The 20,992-nt window shown below is 44.7% G+C and overlaps 1 protein-coding gene across 1 annotated transcript in view; it reads left to right on the top strand.

Moving 5' to 3' along the window:
* The window catches only part of LOC309560565 (synaptonemal complex central element protein 1-like), a gene marked incomplete at its 5' end in the record, with an annotated part of 145,026 nt that overhangs the window by 112,422 nt on the left and 11,612 nt on the right, over window positions 1-20,992 (top strand). The window contains 4 exons of the mRNA XM_082264190.1: window positions 12,942-13,005; window positions 13,184-13,250; window positions 14,128-14,245; window positions 17,755-17,844. Coding sequence (XP_082120316.1) covers window positions 12,942-13,005; window positions 13,184-13,250; window positions 14,128-14,245; window positions 17,755-17,844 — 339 coding nt within the window. The remainder of the gene's footprint in view (window positions 1-12,941; window positions 13,006-13,183; window positions 13,251-14,127; window positions 14,246-17,754; window positions 17,845-20,992) is intronic.

The raw sequence follows: 20,992 nt of genomic DNA on the forward strand, positions 1-20,992 counted from the left end.
TCGCGGCACCGAGCGCACAGTCAATATGCCACGTACAGGGGTCAGGCTCGAAGACTAGTTGCTATAGCAGTGGAATCTGACACAGGAACCAGCAGGATAAGAACACAGGCAGGTCACCCTGGCAGATGAAGCATGCTCACCCGAGGTGCGAAATCAAAGTACTAACCGGTAATCACCAGAGCTCCTGATGGTGGAGATGGACTTTGCTGTGTGTAAGCACCAGGTTCTGGTCCTCAGGATCGCTCCACCAGGAGGTGAGCAAGCCAGGGTCCAGTAGCAGATATAGCAGGTAGGGATCAAGAAGAAGTGTAGTTGAGGAACAAGCCAAATGTCGGTAACGAATGGTAGCAAAGATACGGAGAGACAAGCGAGATATTGGCTGGTGAAGGCACAATATTCTGGCAACCAGGAAGTGCAGAGACATGGCTTAAATCAGGAAGTTCATATGGTATGGATTTTGGGGGGACCCTACACCGTTTTTTTTTTTTTTTTAATTCTGGCGTGGGGAGGGGGGGGGGGGGGCCTACGCATTTTTTTTTTATCTGTATTGCTGGGAGCCGACAGTACATTACAGCCGCTAGCAAGTTTAAATGAAAATTTTTCCTTTAGAAATGTCAGTATTGCTGCAACAGGTTACATACATCATACAGATGGCCATTTTACAGGCACATTAAGGGGACTCTCCAGGCAAGATGTTTAAAGGAATTTTTAATTTCTCTTTCAGGAGTAGTAGGCGGGAAAAAATTGACTACGCCTATAGGTCACTCCTAGGGGATATACTCTCACTTACTGCTATAGGGCTTCAGTTTTTTTCTGCCTAGTCAGGAGTAAGGACCTAGTTCCTTCCTGGGATCTCTGGTCCAGGCATCTCTTCCTTTTTAAATAGAAGTTTATTCTTTTATTATTTTCTGAACTACAATCAAGTTTGTTCCAGTGAGAACTACAATCAACTGCTGGACTGGGAGACGCACTGGATATCCTAGATCCTTATGATCTTCCCAGTCGCGAGGACGCATAGCCCTGGTCACGCCCACAGCACCCCCATTCCAAGATTATAAGGGTGGACGCGTTCCCCTCCCTGGGTTGGTAGCCCCCCCATATGTCCTTCCTTCCCAAATGGTGCCCCCCCTCACTAGTGGGGTCCTCCTGCACAAGCACCCTCATCTACCCTCCCTTAGCCCCCCCCTCAGGGTGGCCATACTATTTACATGTTTAGGGTGTTAAGTGGTGATGGGGCTGGAGGGGAGAGGGAGTGGGCCGCTGGCTGCTCAGTTTAGTAATTTTCTGGAAAAATGTCCTGGTGGGGGGTCCCTGATAGGATCCCCCTTGCTGAGGGTCCTGAGGGTCCTTTGGGGGTTCTCAGGAGTCGCCGGGCGCCGCCATTTTGCTGTGGATGACTGCTATTGATATCAGGGGCCATGTTTTGGTAGTTCCCCATTGAAATCAATGCGGCATACATTTTCTTGTAGCCTGTAGAGCGGTTGATCGGCGGTGGGCCTCTAGTGGCAGTGCCTGCATTTCCTCTTCCTCTCTGATCGCCGCACAGCATGCAGCTTGGCGCTCTGTGTCCCTACTGAGTTGGTGGTGGTGAGTCCCTGTGCGTGTGCAAGCTCACTCTGGTGCAGCGGTGGGGGGGGTTTAAACAGGGGAACCCCTAGGTCTCAGTCCACCCTGGCGGCCATGAAGGTGGTCCTGCAGTCACTGGAGTCAAAAGTTGATATGACCCTTCAACATAGGCCTAGCAAAAAGCATCCCCGCCTTCACCTGTATCCTCTGCCTCCTCAGATGCCGAGGTTGATTTGGCCGCCGTGGACCCGAGTCACCTTACTAGTGCTCTGACAGGGAGGATGAATCCTCTTCCATTACAAATTAGTATATAAATAGCTGCGCTAAGTATAGATATAACTGTATAAAATTGAATACATCAAACAGCAGCTACACTAATCATATACTGAAGATATGTAGGCAAATTAAAAACTATAATATGTAGTTTATCCAAAAAGGTGTAGATCAGCGTTTGGCCCTGAGCACCATCAAGGGCCAGATTACCACTTTGCCAATTGTCAAGGTCTTACCTTGCCTTCCTGTTGGCAGCCATCTTGGACATGTGCAGACAGCTGTCTCTTATAAACACTGTTTGCATCATCACTTGTCTGCTGATGATGTTGCACACCTGACTATATACAGTGCCTTGCGAAAGTATTCGGCCCCCTTGAACTTTGCGACCTTTTGCCACATTTCAGGCTTCAAACATAAAGATATAAAACTGTAATTTTTTGTGAAGAATCAACAACAAGTGGGACACAATCATGAAGTGGAACGAAATTTATTGGATATTTCAAACTTTTTTAACAAATAAAAAACTGAAAAATTGGGCGTGCGAAATTATTCAGCCCCCTTAAGTTAATACTTTGTAGCGCCACCTTTTGCTGCGATTACAGCTCTAAGTCGCTTGGGGTATGTCTCTATCAGTTTAGCACTTTGAGAGACTGATATTTTTGCCCATTCCTCCTTGCAAAACAGCTCAAGCTCCTTGAGGCTGGATGGAGAGCATTTGTGAACAGCAGTTTTCAGTTCTTTCCACAGATTCTCAATTGGATTCAGGTCTGGACTTTGACTTGACCATTCTAACACCTGGATATGTTTATTTGTGAATCATTCCATTGTAGATTTTGCTTTATGTTTTGGATCATTGTCTTGTTGGAAGACAAATCTCCTTCCCAGTTTCAGGTGTTTTGCAGACTCCATCAGGTTTTCTTCCAGAATGGTCCTGTATTTGGCTCCATCAATCTTCCCATCAATTTTTTTTTTTTTTCTCAAATATAATTTTTATTGTTTTTTTACAAACACACAAAATTTACAAGAAGTCACAAATGAAATAAGAATACATATCAAAACAGATTATCATCAAAGAATAAACTCGGTTAACCCTTAAAAGGAAGGAGTTCCTTAATACTTGTCTCCACTATCCCCACTATGAACACGTAAGCTAGGTTTATTCAATTTATATCGCTATCCATAACAAGTGTTCACGGTAATGGGCAGGAGACATCCTTATCTCCCCCGTCTATTCCAATTCTATTTCATTTATTCAAACTGTAACTAAACATACCCTAACCCTCCCCCCTCCCCCCCAGAAAAAAAAAAAAATTCCCCCTCTCTCTCTCTTTTCCCTCCATTCCTCCTCCCCCCCCCAGCTCCGACAGAGGCAGTTCCCCCGTCCCCTCCGCCTACGAATGCATCAAGGCCACACCCTCATCAGACATAATAAAGGTGTTCCAGAGCTCCCAGGTCTCGCTGTATAGTCCCCGTTTACCATGTGTCGTCATCACCAGGTCTTCCATTTTGTTGATGGCCTCTACTCTCCGTAACCAGTCCCTTACCGTGGGAGAAACAGGACTTTTCCATAACATGGGGATACAGGCCTTCGCTCCATTGACCAGATGGCGCACCACCGATTTCTCATATCTCTGTATTGGAATATCTGATAGATGGAGCAAAAAAAAGGCTGGATCCTCCTGGATGGGAAATTCCGTAAATTTTTGAACAATGGATCTAACCTTGGACCAGTATGTTGAAAGTTTCGGGCAGGACCAAAATATATGTAATATCGTTGAATCTTCCCCTCCACACCGCCAACAGTTCGTCGATATGCTTGGGAAGATCTTATGAAGTTTATAAGGTGTATAATACCATCTAGTCAATATCTTAAAATTAGTCTCTTGGATTTTAGTACAGATAGATGTTCTGAAAGCCAATAGAATGATCTTCTGTGATTGTGATGGTGTGAAGGTACAATTTAGGTCAGCTGCCCATTTAGTCAGGCATGGTAGAGGGGATTCGTCTGTCGAGAATTTTAATAAGCCATATATTAAGGAGAGTATATGTGAAAGAGCTCCCTCGTCCAGACATAACTTTTCGAATTTAGTCAAGTTCCGTGTAAAATCTACGGGTTTCGGTAATGTATGTAGGAAATGATGGAGTTGAAGGGCAGACCAGAAATTAAGCCCAAACTCCCCGTCTGTATTTGTCAAGGTCTCCAAAGTCAGCCACTTATCTCCTGCAAAGAGCTGAGTCACTCGAACACATCCGGCTGGGCCCAATTTCACCAGATCTGGTGTCGAAAGTCCGGGTCCGAATCGCGGGTTTCCAATTACCGGAAATAATGGAGAACAAGGGGGTGAAAGGAGATATCGCATATTAGCTAAGTGGCATATTCGCAGCGTAGTGCCCAGAAGAGGGTGGAGTCTTAATTGTGGTGGCAGATCTGGGTAGCACCAGAGTGCTCCCCTAAGGGGAATATTCGTCTGTGCTTGTTCTATACTGACCCACAATTTGGATGTTTGATGTCGACGCCAGTCTACCATTCTACTCCAATGAGCTGCCTGGAAGTACTTCTGAATATCCGGAAAGGCTAAGCCGCCCTGCATCCTTGGCCTAGCCATATGCGACCGCGCAAGCCGAGGTCTTTTCTTTGCCCAAACAAACTCAGTGAAAAGAGCGTGGATCATGTGGAAATACCGAGCAGGCAACCGTATCGGAAGAGCTCTTATCAAATAAATATGTCTGGGCAAAATACTCATCTTAATCAGGCTGCATCTGCCAAACCAAGAATGAAGGCCCATATGCCACTTTTCCAATAGGCTACGTGTCTCCTCAATTAAAGGGGGAAAATTCAACTCATATACTCTAGCCAAGCATGGTGGTATATAGGTACCCAGATATCGTAGGGCCTTATTAGTCCATCGAAAACTGAAGCTTGATTGTAGGGTCCGTAAAAGGGACGGGCGCACCCCTACTCCCATCGCCTCCGACTTGCCAAAATTGATTTTAAAGTTCGAGATAGACCCGTATCTGGCTAGTTCCTGCAATAAATTTGGCATAGAAAGGATCGGATTTGTTAATGAAAACATGAGATCATCTGCATAAGCAGATATCTTATATTGACATCCGCCTACTTTCACTCCCTGAATGTCTGGGTTCTGGCGAATGGTACAGAGGAGAGGTTCCAACGAAAGAGCAAACAAAAGAGGGGATAAGGGGCACCCCTGTCTCGTACCATTTTTGATAGGGAAAGGATCAGATACAAAACCATTCACCTTGACCTGTGCAGAGGGCTTTGAGTATATATTAGTGATCCAACGCTGCATATTGCTCCCCAGCCTATATATTTAAGAACTGTAAACAAAAAACGCCAGTTCACCCTATCAAAAGCTTTCTCTGCATCGGTATTAATAAAGACACTCGGTATTCGAGATGTATTAGCAGCGTGGATCAGATTTAACACTTTGGTGGTATTGTCTCTAGCCTCTCGGCTAGGGACAAAACCCACCTGGTCGAGATGCACTAGATCGAGGAGATGTGGAGCTAATCTATTGGCCAGAATTTTTGTAAGAATTTTCAAATCTATATTAAGTAAAGAAATAGGCCTATAGCTTCCACAAGATGTAGGATCCTTTCCTTCTTTCAAGATCACCGTAATATGCGCCGCTAAGGTGTCTCTAAGCATATTGGCGCCTTCTTTTATGGAGTTATAGAATCTAACCAGATACGGGCCTAAAGTAGAACAAAACACTTGAAAATATTGCAGCGTAAAGCCGTCTGGGCCGGGGGCCTTCTTTAACTTCATCATGCTTATAGTCTGTTGGACCTCTAACAGAGTGATCGGTTCATCCAACTGCTCTCTTGTCTCCGTAGAGAGTGTAGGGAGATGAGATTTCACAAGATATTCCTCCATCTCAGAAATAGGAGTAGGGTTCTCTATTAGTGAGTACAGTGAGGAGTAAAATCGACCAAACTCTCCCACAATCTGTTTGGGAGGTGTTAATTTATGGCCCTGCCTTGAAATAATATTAGGAACATAGGTCGACATCTGCGGGTCTCTCACAGACTGTGCGAGCAGTTTCCCGCATTTGTCTCCAAATTCATATCCCCTACCTCGGCTCCTCTGAAGAGCCGCTTTAGCTCTGAACAGAAGAAGGTCGGCTATTTGTTGCCGTGTTCTTATAAGTTCAGTTTCCAAGGCCGGTGACGTAGCATGTTTATATTGGGATTCAAGATGACGAAGCGTAACTAGGAGCTGTGTTAATTGTTTATCCCGTTCCTTTTTAAGTCTAGATCCGCGTTCAATAAGAAGCCCCCTGAGAACAGTTTTATGGGCCTCCCACAGATTCCCTATCCCACATCCCTCCAGGTCGTTCATCTGAAAGTATTCCTGCAATTTAGATGAAATGTCCGTCAGAACTTCAGGAATCTGTAGGAGGCTCTCATTCAGCCTCCAAAAACATTGCCGAGAGGCGGCAAAATCTGATAAAGAATAAGTAAGTAGTACCGGCGCATGGTCTGACCATGTTATGTCCCTGATTATTGATGCTTTAACCGCGTGAAGCTGTTTGTGCGGTATTAAGAAATAGTCGATCCGTGAATAGGCCTTATGAGGGGCTGAATAAAATGTGTAGTCCCTTTCAGAAGGGTGTAGTAAACGCCACACATCTATCCATTGGGCACTGAAAAACGTCTGTGTAATACTTTTACTTGCAGACGGCAATATAGCTGATCTACCCGTAGATGTATCCAGTCTGGCCAGTGGTGGGACATTAAAGTCCCCACCTAGTATAAGCTGTCCTTCCGTGAACTCCATAAGCAATTTAGTTACTCGTTTGAGAAAGCTAGCTTGGCATTCATTTGGTGCATATACTGTTGCCAGTGTAAGCTGTATGTCTCCCAAGCTCCCCTTAATAAACAAGAACCGTCCCGCCGGGTCAGTTAAGGTCTCTTTCAATGTCCAGGGGAGTCTAGAAGACAGTAGGATAGTCACTCCTCTAGATTTAGCATCGGCATTCATGGAATGATAAGCTAGATTATATTCTCTGTTCGTAATCCTGGGAGCTCTGTCACCTCTAAAATGGGTCTCCTGAACAAAGGCCACATCCACCCTGGAACGCTTAAGATCATTAAGCAGCATCCTTCTCTTTTCCGGTATATTAAGGCCTCTAGCATTCAGGGAGAAGACGGTGAGATCCTCCATCCTCGTGGCAGGAAGAGGAGAAAGAGAGAATAGAGAGCGGAGGAAGAGAGGGAAAAAAAAAAAAAAAAAAAACCCCCTTAAACCAGAAAAAAAAAAATTCTCACTAATAAGGGAAATTCCCGTGTACACTATATGACTCTAGTCACCCCTCAGTGTACTGGCCTAAGTGGGGGTTAATCTAGAACATGGACCTCGAGCAAAGAATTGGAAAAAAAAAAACCCCAAGCATAATAAGCCCAAGCAAAAAAAAAAAAAAAAAACAACTCCAAAGAATCCAAAAAATAATTGCTAGCTTCCCGTCCCTCCCTCCCACCACACCGACCAGAGTCCAATAGTTTATTTACTTCATATCTATTGATCACAGAGCCTAGGCTCCTACCCTCCTCCCCTCCTGATCATTCCCACTATTAATATCCTCCATCCCTCATACCGAAGGGGCTGTCAAAATAAAAAAAATAAAAAATAAAAAAAGGATCCCCCCCCCTCCCCACCCAGGGCGTCTATTCCGGTAATCGATCTCTATCCCCAGATTATTCACTCGTCTCTCATCCCCCAACCTCCCCTCCCCCTCTCAAGGGTAGGGAGGAGGGTGGGGGAGAAAAGGAAGGACAGGGGAAGGAAAAACACAAATAGGTAGCAGAAAGGGGGGGAACACACACCTATGTTGGCAGCCCTATAAGTCAACAAACATCACTAACAGTCCAATTTAAGTATTCATAATCTGCCCATATTCCATATGTCACAAAAAAAAAAAAGGGAGAGGGGGCAATGGGGGCCTATACCCCATAACCTAACCATCTCTCACTACTCAAAAAACCTGAGCCCCATAGATTGCCCCCCACGAGTCTCACGTCCGTCAGGATCCCGCCAAACACCCGCGGCCATCATCCTAGTGCATATATACTCTTTAATAAGAGTAATATATGTTATGATATAACATATACTACTGAAAAAAAAAAAAAGTGGAAAACCTTTAATAATGATCGTGCCCGTGAAGAAAAAAAGAAAAAAAGAAAAAGGAAGGAAGAGAGACCTCAACTTAGAGCCTCATAATCACTTGTGTCTATAGGAATTATTAAAAAAAGCCCCCCCCCCCCCCAAAAAAAAGGGGAGGGGAACTCACGTGACAGAATAACCAAAAAAAAAAAAAGTGTGATGTGATTAAATTAATTTCAGATAGGCCGCAGATGCAGGCCCCAGCCCGGCCCTGCGCGATCCTCGTGGAGGGGTCACCCAGCATATCTAACCCCCCCACTTCCCCCCCGGTCTCTCCCCACCAGGGTAAACAAGGGGAAGGGGCAAGGGGGACACCAAAAAAGAAAAAACCATTGATGGCGATCTCCATTGACTATGGTTAAAGTCTCTGGTATGGGAAAAAAAAAAAGGGGAACAAGTTCTATTATTCAAAGATTTCTTTCAAAGGATCCCCTGGCTTTCCATTCATGTCGGTCCAGTCCCTTGCAACACCTTAAGAGGCTCCTCTACTGATTTCTGCTGTTCCTGACGTGATTGTCGCCTCTTTCCTGGTAACAGTCTGTTCCTATTCCCCCCTGAGATAGAAAAGGGGATCAACCAGTTTGGGACTTGAAAAGGGTCTATATCCAAAAATGAAAAAAGATTTGGTAGGTCCTCTGGTGTACGTAAAGTAAAAGAACCCTGGGGGTTGCGGAAGGTAACAGTCAAAGGGAAACCCCATCGATATGTCAGGCCTTGCTGTCTTGCTTTGTCTAATACTGGTCTAAGAATAGCTCTCCTTTGCAGCGTGGCCTTAGATAGGTCCGGAAGAATTTTAATAGGGGCCCCATTGAAGTCTACTGTGCCTTTATCCCAAGCTCCCTGAAGAACTAGCTCTCTATCCACAAAATGATGTATCCGGCAGACCACATCCCGAGGTCTGTCGGCGTTAATAGGACGGGGGCCTATAGCTCGATGTATTCTATCAAACTGCAGCCTGTTAGGGTAGTGATCTCCAAGGATTCCCCGAAATATGTTTTTTGCCATCTCCTCTAGATTTTCTGTTTTTTTCAGTCTCTGGGATACCTCTCAGACGCACATTATTGCGTCGACTTCTGTCCTCTAGCTCCTCCATCCGAAGCTGCATAGACACCTCCACATCTACATGCGACTTAACATGATTTTCCAAACATCGCACACGCTCTTCCAAAGAGGTTAAGGCAGATTCACTCACCGACCTCTTCTGTGTCACAGCATGTATCTCGCCACGTACCTCTTTAATGACAGCCTGCTGTTTCTCCTCCATACGGGCTATCATTGCAGCGATGTCTGCTTTGGTGGGGAGGGCTTGTAGCAAAGCCCGCAGCTCCGCGTCTGCTCGCAGCGATAGAACGCCTTCCTCGGGTCTGGCCTCCGTCGCCTCCGGGATACCGGCATGCACTCCGGCGGACTCCAGCCCAGTCAACACGCTCGTCCGCTCACTTCCTGCGCAGAAGCCGTCCGACTCCGGGGGCCCGTGAGTCACGAGGTACGGCCATCTTAGACCCAAGTGAGCCAGGGGTTGAGACTGGAAAAAATTGCGAAATCTCCCCTTCAGGTTTCAGTAGGTTCACTTTCTTGACCGAGCTTTTCACTTTCCGCTTTTTAGTTAGGGTCATTGCCAGGTCTAGTCAGAGTATCGGCGTGGACGGAGGGAAGCCGGGAGCTCAGCACATGTGTGTCTCTACTCCGCCATGTCCTAACCACACCCCCCCTTCCCATCAATTTTAACCATCTTCCCTGTCCCATGTTTGACAGTGGGGATGGAGTGTTCAGGGTGATGAGCTGTGTTGCTTTTACGCCAAACATAACGTTTTGCATTGTTGCCAAAAAGTTTGATTTTGGTTTAATCTGACCAGAGCACCTTCTTCCACATGTTTGGTGTGTCTCCCAGGTGGCTTGTGGCAAACTTTAAACTACACTTTTTATGGATATCTTTAAGAAATGGCTTTCTTCTTGCCACTCTTCCATAAAGGCCAGATTTGTGCAGTAAACGACTGATTGTTGTCCTATGGACAGAGTCTCCCACCTCAGCTGTAGATCTCTGCAGTTCATCCAGAGTGATCATGGGCCTCTTGGCTGCATCTTTGATCAGTCTTCGCCTTGTGTGAGCTGAAAGTTTAGAGGGATGGCCAGGTCTTCGTAGATTTGCAGTGGTCTGATACTCCTTCCATTTCAATATTATCGCTTGCACAGTGCTCCTTGGGATGTTTAAAGCTTGGGAAATCTTTTTGTATTCAAATCCAGCTTTAAACTTCTCCACAACAGTATCTTAGACATGCCTGGTGTGTTCCTTGTTCTTCATGATGCTCTCTGCGCTTTAAACGGACCTCTGAGACTATCACAGTGCAGGTGCATTTATACGGAGACTTGATTACACACAGATGGATTCTATTTATCATCATTAGTCATTTAGGTCAACATTGGATTATTCAGAGATCCTCACTGAACTTCTGGAGAAAGTTTGCTGCACTGAAAGTAAAGGGGCTAAACAATTTTGCACGCCCAATTTTTCAGTTTTTTATTTGTTAACAAAGTTTGAAATATCCAATAAATTTCGTTCCACTTCATGATTGTGTCCCACTTGTTGTTGATTCTTCACAAAAAATTACAGTTTTATATCTTTATGTTTGAAGCCTGAAATGTGGCAAAAGGTCGCAAAGTTCAAGGGGGCCGAATACTTTCGCAAGGCACTGTATATCACCTGATGGCTTTCAGACCTTGCCCTTGCATTTTTGCTCCAAGGTGCATCACTGCTAGCAGTCCTCTGGTCTCTGTGGTTTCTACGTGCATGACTTGGCTTGGCTGACGACCTTCCTGGCTCTGGTTTCTGCATCGGCAGACTACCCCGCATCAGAAGACAACCCGGCTTCGGCAGACTACCCGCTTCTGGACTCGATCTCGGCTTGGATGACTACCTGTTTCTGGACTCGATCCCGGCTTGGATGACTACCCGGTTCTGAACTTGACCCCGGCTGTTCTTGATTTTGCTCCTCTGGCTTGCTGTGCGATTATTATTGTTGCATAAATAGATCACTTTATTTACTTGCATCTTTGTGTGGTCTGGTTTCCTGGCACCCTGATACCAATCTACTTCCAACGTCCGTTGGCCACAATTCTTTGGTTCGTACTTTCGTTCAGGGGGTTCATCACCTGTCTCTTCCGGTAAGGTCCTCGGTGCCTCCGTGGGACCTCAATCTGGTGTTGTCCGTTCTTCAAAAACCACCTTTTGAAAACATTCGTGAGCTTACTCTGTCACAGAAGGTGGCCTTCTTGGTGGCTATTACTTCTGCGTGCAGGGTGTCGGACCTGGCTGCGTTGTTCTGTCGGTCACCTTACCTGGTAGTTCACAGGGACAAAGTGGTGCTACATCCCTGCCTTTCCTTCCTAAGGTCGTGTCTGATTTCCACTTCAATTAAGACAATATTTGCCTTCCTTGTGTCCTAAGCCTAAGCATCCTAAAGAGATTGCCTTACATTCCCTGGATGTGGTTCCGGCAGTCAGGGTGTACCTGGAGGCGACTGAGTCGATTCGAAAATCGGATTCCTTGTTTGCCCTCATGGATGAGTCTTGTAAGGGGCAGGCCGCATCTGCTGTGAACATTTCCAGATGGATCAGGAAGACAGTGGTGCAATCCTATTCCGTTAAGGGTCAGGTTCCTCCTTTCCCTGTTAAGGCACATTCTACGAGGGCGCTTAGTGCCTCCTGGGCCTTCCGTCATTAAGCGTCAGTAGTCCAGGTTTGCAAGGCGGCCACCTATTCGTCTGTGCACACCTTCATCAAATTTTACAAGGTGGATGTAGTTGCATCTGCAGATGCTGCTTTTGGCCGCAAAGTTTTGCAGGTTGCTGTTTCAGAGGCTCAAGCCTCTTGAGGGTGTATTTTTTTGGTAGGTGAGCTCCGGTTGTTCCTGGTTGAGCTCCTGTTTTACTTGGTTGACTATGTTTATTCTTTGGGAAGTGTGTTTTAGCTGTGTTCTTCCCACCCCTCATGTTTGACACTGCTTTGGGACGACCCAAGGGTCAAGAAGATATGGAGTTGTATCCGTCAATGAACGAAAAAGAAATCTGGATTTTTGTCTTACTGGGAAATCCTTTTCTCTGATGTTCATTGACGGACACAGCACCCGCCCCTCTATTGAGTTGGGTTTTATGTTCTTCTGACACTGCTTGTTACAAAATTGAAGCCCTATAGCAGGAAGTGGGAGTATATCCCCTAGGACTGCCCTATAGTGGTAGTCAATTTTTTCCGCCTAGTTCCCTATTCCTGTAGGGGGCAGCATAACCCCAAGGGTCAAGAAGATATGGAGCTGTGTCTGTCAATGAACATCAGAGAAATGGATTTTACTGTAAGACAAAATCCAATTTTTTATTGTTTCACTTAAGGCATCATTAAAACCACTGCTCCTTTAAAAACGATTGTTTTAAAAACATTTTTTTGCATTGATGCATGTCCCCCAGGGCAGTACCCGGGTCTCCATATACTTTTTATGGCAAGAACTTGCACTTGTTTATAAGCCTTTAAAATTAGGACTTTTGATTTTTCGTGCTCGTGTCCTATAGACTTTAATAGGGTTTGAATGTTCGTTAGAACTTTTCCCCTGTTCGCGATGTTCTGGTGCGAACCCAACCCATCACTAATTTATAGTTTTCAATTCTGTAACCTGTTATGTTTTTTACGTGTACCCTTATGAAACAATAAATGAGTCATTGTGTTTCAATTCTACCGGTTGTGTCACACGCCTTATTTAAGGTCTCAACCTTCCATTTTTCCACCAGAGAAGAATGGGTCAGCAATGGCAGCCAACATATAACTCAAACATTCGCTGTATGTAGGTCCTAGCCTGGAACTGTTATTAAACATGTGGTTTATATGGGATCATCATCATTGATACGTCTGTTTCTTCTCTTGCTTTGTTTAGGATGGAGTTTCAGGACCAGCTAGAAGATCTTATAGCCAAACACAAAAACCTGGCAGAATTTTATGTAAGGATCTTCAGATTTTGTGGAAGACCAGTGGTCTTCATGTTTAAAGGGAAAGCTGGCTCTGTGTTCCCCTGGTTTCAAGAAAAGGACAGTGGATGTGATGTTAGCTTTGTAGCATTCATAATCTTGAATATTGTTATACATTTACATAATAGCTTGCTAGCCCATTTTATTTCAGAATCCAAAGATGCTTGAAACAGAGATCTCTCGCTTGGAAAAACAGAAAAATGAACTAATAGAGGAAAGTAAGTACTGATTATTTTCTAAAGATAAAAAGGGGAATTACAACTATGCTATGCAGTGGCGGCCGGTGTGTTGGGGGCGCAGGGGCACCGCCCCCCCATCCATACGTCCGGCCCCCTAATCTGCATGCAGGGGCGCCGGACGCATGGAGCTTAATGGGGTTTTTTGATTGGGGGGCACGCTGTGGCGCTCTGCATTGATTGGGGGCACGCTGTGGTGCTCTGAGTTGATTGGGGGCATGCTGTGGCGCTCTGGATTGATTGGGGGCATGCTGTGGCGCTCTGGATTGATTGGGGGCACGCTGGTCACTCATTTTTCTGTTTGCGCCCCCCCCCCCCCCCAGAAATTCTGAGCACCAGCCGCCACTGATGCTATGTTGTTAAACATTATAAAAGTAGCAAAGCTATAACTTTCATATGTGTATGTTTGAATGTTTTTTGGCTTAGATCCAAATCTAAAATGTATACCTGCTTCTAATGATTAGAGAGAATAGATTGGAGACTCAGAGTGTGTGTAAACTAATCTAACTGCCTTAATAAAGTAACCCTACAGCAGTTCAAGGCCACATGGCTCAAAGCCGTGCGCTGAGGTGTTGACATCAGCAGAGCCTTCCATCATGAAACTGTATAAAGACTTCACACTGGTGCTCACAATATAGAGCTTATGTGTGTCACATGACCTAAGAACAGAGCATTTCAAGTTCTGCTTATTTTTGTTGGATGGTTGTTATTTTTGGCACTACAGAAACAGATCCAGGGCTTTAACACCTCTTCAAAGGGGATATATTTTAACACTTTTTTTTTTTTTAGATGGGAGGGTTAGTTTTTTCCTACTGGGATTAGGAAATTTACAAAATATTTTCTCCAACTTTGCTTACAGAAAGGGAAAAGCTCCATAAACTTAAAGAAATGGAGGAAACTGAGGCAAGACTCATAGAAGAAGGTATCCTGACCCCAGAAAATGTCTTCCTTCACAGTGAGGAGGCTGTGTGTATAATGTAAGTAATCACGCTGATCATATTTCAATATTAAAAAAAATTTTTTCTTTTCAAAATTTTTATTGAAAATATTAGGTACAGAAAATAGAAATATTAGCAACAGAAAATCAGAGTGACAGGCTATCACCAGCATAATATAAAAACATATCAGATGAAGGGCAATAATTATCTAGGTAAGTACAGGTTGTTCAAACAATGATATATATCCTAAACAACAACCTAGAAAGGAAATAACCATTTAGTCTATTTGTCAAAAGTTTAAACGTCAAGTCACAGTAGTAATCGGATAGAGAACCTCAGGAGTGGTCAGGATATTTATTATACCGGGAAAGGGGAGACCAATAAAGGGGAGGCAGAGAAAGGGGCAAGAGGTTGGGGGGTCTGCAGAAAAATGGTGTCCTCATACCTGAGATAAAAGTCTTAGCAGGCACCCCACAGGGTCCTACAACCTTCATTGAAGTAAGAAGAAGACAAAGTAAAGAAAAAAAGGTGAAAAAGCAAAGGGGGGAGAGAGGTCAGAAACTGACAAGTACCTATTTCATGGGTCCCATGTTCTGTCAAACTTCTTAGTGTTGTTATGGAGAGTACAGGTGAGTTTGTCATTGACCATAATCCAATTAAGCTTACACTTTACATAGTCAAATGGTACAACTGACTGCTGCCAATATTTAGCAGTAGTAAATCGCCCTGCCAAGAACTTATAAGGAATACGTTTCACAGATTTCTTTTGGACCTCATCTGATTGTTTATGGAAGATGGCCACCTTCTCCGAATATTTACTCCCATCACTGAATAAATAAAGTTAAACATTCTAATCCAGATTCTAGTCACTATAGGGCATTGCCACCATATGTCATGTGACACATAGTCTCCAGTTGCTCACAACCTGGAAAGCAGGCAGATGACACAGTAGGATGCATTTTGGCAATATGGGTGGGGACCAGATACCAGCGCAAAAGAGTTTTATCATTAGATTCTAGTAATGTGGTGTTGATAGATATCTTAGACAAGGCATAGGCCACGTCCTGCCAGTCAGGCAATTCCCAAATAAAATTCAGGTCCCGCTCCTATTGGGTCAAATATGAGAGTTTGGTAGACGGATCAGTGAGGGAAGCATATATCACAGAAATTCGTCCCCCAAAAGACCTCTTGCTTGACAAGAAAATTCAAAAAGGATGAGTGTGAGGGGCCCTCAGGGCCAACCCTACCATGGGTCCGCTGGGTCCATTAGACTCAGGCAGAACTTTGAGAGGGTCATAAAATTGACACCCAAGATTTTTTCCAGCAGTTTTGTGTGTCATCCAGGGGGGACCGCTCCGCTGCACTATAAAAAGGCCACCCTGCTGTACTCAACACGCATACTCATAGTTGCCCGGTGTGAGGGGGCTTACACACAGTCTAACACCGGCTACTGAGGGATGGGGGGGCCCACTGTGCTGACACACACTGCACCCATGGATGCCCTAGGGCACCAAGATGGGGGAGCAGTAACATGGTGGTATATCATACAATTTTGCATATAGACAAAAGGTGCTGTTGAAAGTAAATCTGACTTCCTGATACATTTCATTTTAGTTTTATTTATCATGATATAGAATAATGGATGTGGTGGCCTTTTTGTGGGTGTGATTTTTTTTTTTTTCGAGGGGTGGGGGCAGCATTTCATTCTGGGAACCAGGCAGCACAATGTCTTGGGCTCGCCCTGGGGCCCATCTAATAGGTCAAGCTTGGATCGCAGGAAAGGTTTAAGTTGATAATAATGAAATGTCTCACTGTAACGCTCCGGCGTTTATTTGTGTGGTGTGGATTTGCAGCTGCGGAAGTTACACTCAGTAGTCATGTAGAGATGTGTTGAACTACCATATCCAACTCTCAAGACTCATCATTGTGCATCAGCCTGTCTCAGCAAGCACATACACAAACACAGACACTCATTAAAGATGTTCCTGGAGTGATATGTTTATATGTGAAAGTATAGAGGTGATACTGAGGGGACAGGCGTGGATAGTGATAGCAATGGTAAGAGGTAACAGATGGTGATAGTAAGCACTTAGGATAGCAATCATGTACAGGTAACAGGTGGTAGTGAAGAGCAGATGAAGTGTACAGGAGATGCTAGGCTAGTGCAGTGACAAGATGGTAATAGGCTCAAGAGCTTGCAATCTAAGTAGCGGTGCAGATGTTAGATGTAACAGTATAGTTCTTAGAGTAGCAATAGTCTTTAGTAAGCAGAGTAGTAGTGAAAGTAGATTAGGAAGGTATTCCCCTGTGGGTTATCACTGGTAGGTTTGTAAGGAGAGGGTTCCGGCGGTGAGGTAATGATCTTGTAGCGAGATACAAGATGTTGTAGCAAGTCAAGAATGCCGGTGGTTGAAATAGCCGCTCAGAGCGGCACTCACTGATGAGGTCATGGAATTTAAAGGGACAGGTACTAGATGCGTTCCACCTATCTATATGGTGGAACGTAATGTACAGATAATAGGCTGGAAGGGTACTGCAGGTACCAGGATCTTACACTCACTAGGGGGCAGCTGTAAATTATTTACAAAATATTGCAAGGAGTATGTTAAAAGTGAAAAAAAGTGTATATACCGCGCTAACCATAAAAAAAGAGAGCTGCTAGCACTACCAACTGACAAAATAAATTGGTAAAAAACAATAATAAAAAAGTGCAGCGCTAATGTGAAATAAACAAAATTAAATGTTCATATATATATTGTGAAAGGGCCTTGAAAAGACTCATCCATAAAAAATTCCTGAAGAAAAAAATGGAAACAGTCCCACAAAGTCCTAGTGCCAAAATGTGTAGTGGAGTTAGTCCAACAGGAGTATGGTTGGTCCCCGTTAGGGTAGTCCCCCGATCAGTAGAAAGCCCTTTTTGAGCCACCAATGGAATGAAGTAGATAAAAAAGGTTTTTAATTAGATTTGATCTCTTTTCCCCATGATAAAAAAGCTACCACATCCTGCAGGTTACAGGTTTTCTCATCTGACACTGTAACAAGTCTCGGTTTACTTCACCATTCTGCATGTCAGTGGGCAGGCAGCTCAAACAGAACAGTATTTCTTTTGCTTTAATTTCCCAAAATGTAGCACCGGAACCACCTACATTAAAAGATCTAAGGCTGGGTTCACACTAGTGCAAATTCGCATAACAGGAGAGTGTGCCCTGAGTGTGCCCTGCTCTCAATGGAGCTGGTTCACACTTCTCCGTGCCGGCTGCAGAGCAGATTGCACAGGGGTCCTGTGCGTCTTTGGCTCTGTTTCAGGTCCGAATTAAGGCAAAAATTTGGGCCTGATTTATCCCTGAAATGGAGACTAGGGACGTACCGGACCCCTACTGGGTGTAAATGTGAACCCAGCCTTAGTGTAATCATCTGGTTAGCATGTGCCATGCTGGGGGGGGGGGGTACCATTATAACACTGCAGGCTGCTAGATAGAAAACCTTACTTGAGGCGAATCTGTACATCATGTCATAATGTCTTGTCTTTTTGCATTTTGACTTGGCAGGAAAATGTTTGAAGAAGAAAATGCTTTGGTCAAGACCATGCTGGAAAAAGTAAATGCACGTCAGTCAGAGCTTCTGGATTATGGCAACAGGTGAGTGAACAACCTTTTGAGAGGATGAAATGCATTTGGGTATGTTTACTTGCCATGGGTTGGTGAAGTATTCACTTCACAGAGTAATTCATCTCCCCGTTGATCCCCGCTGAGCAAGTGGATGACAGGTCCGTGCCTGTTCTGCTAAGCAGAGCAGACACAGCCCGCTCTCGTCTATGGGGCAATCGGATGAAAACGGACCTCCTGTCTGTTTCCATCCAATGCCATCTGATCCGATTCGCCAAATGAATGGGGAATAGGTCTCCTATCCTTCTGTTTTTGGCGCTCAGGATCAGATAAGATGGTGTAATGACAGTATACCTGATTTTTTTTCAGTATATGTCTGATTTTTTTTTCTTTTCCATGTGTGTAATGTTAGCATAAGTGTGAATACTTTTTCTGTGTGTGTAATGTCACTTACACGCAGCCTATATTATACATATACACCTCACATCACACACAGTCTGTAATAAACATATACACCTCACATCACTCACACGCACCCTATATTACACATACCTCAGATCACACACACAGCCTATATTACACATATACAGTAAAGAAAACAAAGAAAGGGCGTACCGACCTAGCGCATTATCCTCAATAAAAGGCTTTATTTGTGTAACATTAAAAAGTGGCTACTCACAGACATAGATGTAAATATAGCATATCGAGCTCATTTGCCCAAGTGTCCGGATAAGTCCAAATAATCGCCCATAACCGATGAGATGACGGCTGACGTGTTTCAAGGCTTAGCCTCTTCCTCAGAGCCACTGGATCATGACTTGCTCCTTGGGTAAAATAGCAATGTAATGAACCGACCCCTCCCCCAGATTTGAGAGACTCCTCCCACTGGGGAGTGGTTAAAAACATCACATCATTCCCTCTTGTGACACCCTTACTAAAGATCCTCCAATGGGTTTAGCAGGGGATCCCCATGGTGGATACTTCACAGTCTAATCTATAAAGTAGCACAAATCAGTCAACATGGGTAAAATGCAATACAGATACAAACGTTAATGTCCATTCAAAAATTAAAATGAGACTGCGATCATAAAAGTGCAATTGTATAAATACATATAAATAGAAATATAGATAGAAAACATGTAGATAAAAACCAATAAGAGCAGATAAAGGAATCATTATATACCCACATATGGGCATTGTGGGTGCTCAATCGCATTGACAGTGGAGGGCTGCTGGTACACAAGCAGATCTATATTCGTCCCCTTGATTACCTTTATAGATCCCTAGTAGTATGATGTTCAGGCATGGACCTGGCCAGATCTTTATCCATAGGTGCTGCTGGTCTATCCCATCCCTATAACGTCCCCATCTCTTAGCGATTCCCATAGATCCGGATGAGGAGGGAGGCCCGACATGGCGTTTAGCCTGTGGTAATGGCAGGGGAGGAGAGCCAGTGGGGAGGAGGGAGCCGATCGGATACAGTGAACCGCTACTGTAAAACCGATCACTGGCTCCGTACACCTCACATCACTCATTCGCACTCTATATTACACATACACTATATTAAAAACTAACAAAAGTATGGGGGCACCTGCCTTTAAATGCACCTGAACTTTAATGGCATAACTGTCTTAGTCCTTAGGGTTCAATATTGAGTTGGCCCACCCTTTGCTGCTATAACAGCTTCAACTCTTCTGGGAAGGTTTAGGAGTGTGTCTATGGTAATGTTTGACCATTCTTCTAGATGCACATTTGTGAAGTCAGGCACTGTTGTGGACAAGAAGGCCTGGCTCACAGTCTCTGCTCTAATTCACCCCAAAAGGTGTTCTATCATGTTGAGTTCAGGACTCAGGCCAGTCAAGCTCTTCCACCCCAAACTCGCTCATTCATGTCTTTATGGTCAAATAATTTTTTAATTCAGGTGTGAAACTTGCTTCAAACTCAGTGTTCATAACCCGGTTCACTTTTGTCCCCTGGAGCGCAGCAGTGGATCAGCAGGCTGATTGGAAAGGCTGATCCCTGCTCTCTTACTATCCGCTGTCCATCGGAATGTCTTTTAAGCTGCACTAAGATTTGGCGCACAACTGAGGTTAGCAGGGGATAACCAGTGGCGTAGCGTGGGTTGTCAGTGCTCAGGGCAAGGCAAGTAATTTGCGCCCCCTATCCCATGGACTTTTAGCACTCCCTGAGTCCTTTCACTAGTACAGTATTAAACCCCTTACCTAAGCACATGTAGAGCTGCTCCACCACACTGCCAACTGCCAGCCGCGTCCCCCACTCACCTGGCTAGTAGATCTCTAATGCATACCTACAAATGTCAGTCCTAAGGAACTGGTGTGTTCCCCAGTAGATGCAGGAAGATGGTGGAAGGAGAAGTGAGAGATTCACAGAGTGGAGGTCCTCTGGGCCATGCACACATCACACATCAGTCACAGGCACTTGAAGGCCTTGGCACTGTTCTTTAAGGTGCACACACTGACTGCAGTCCCAGGAACCTTCGTCTGAGGAGGGATTGGGATGCCGCTTTGGTCTGTGTGGAAGTCAGGAAGACACACCACACACAGTGACACAGGTTAAGTCAGTCTGAGTCTGACAGGAAGACTACCTGGGGCTAGGCCTAGCTGCAGTGGCCTAAAAAAATGTTTAAAACATCTCTGTTGGACCTTCCTTTCTGGTGGTGGGGGTACTACTGCTGCTTTTTGATTGTCTGCCATGAGTTGCAGAGCTACAATAGGTAGCAGATGCATTCCTGCTGCCATTGGGAAAGGCCCTGTACAAGAACCTTAAAATGCTTCCTCATAGTGATGCATGTTGGCTTCCCTTTTTTCTGGTGGCCTTGTAGTGTGGGTCCAAGAGGGTGCCATCCTGTAATTATCAGTATTTTTAATATGACCTATTATAAGGGTCATTATGTAATCACAGCAACTTACAAGAAAGGTGTTGTATCTAAAACTGCCTACCATTGAAGACCCAGATTCTTGTGGTCAGGCAGCACTACAATGTCCTCTGACTGTTCCCAGTAGCCACAAGCAATAGTTGGGATTTACAATGGATATAATATCCCTTGTGATTCCCAATCCCCTTCCTGCTCTTCTCCCTGTACCAACACAACCCTCCTCCTCTTCCTGCATCTGTGTCCCAAGGATGAAAACGTGTGACAGAGAGGAAGTCTGTCCTATTT

This window comes from Pelophylax lessonae (genome assembly GCF_965119305.1).
Source record: "Pelophylax lessonae genome assembly, chromosome: 7".
NCBI lineage: Eukaryota > Metazoa > Chordata > Amphibia > Anura > Ranidae > Pelophylax > Pelophylax lessonae.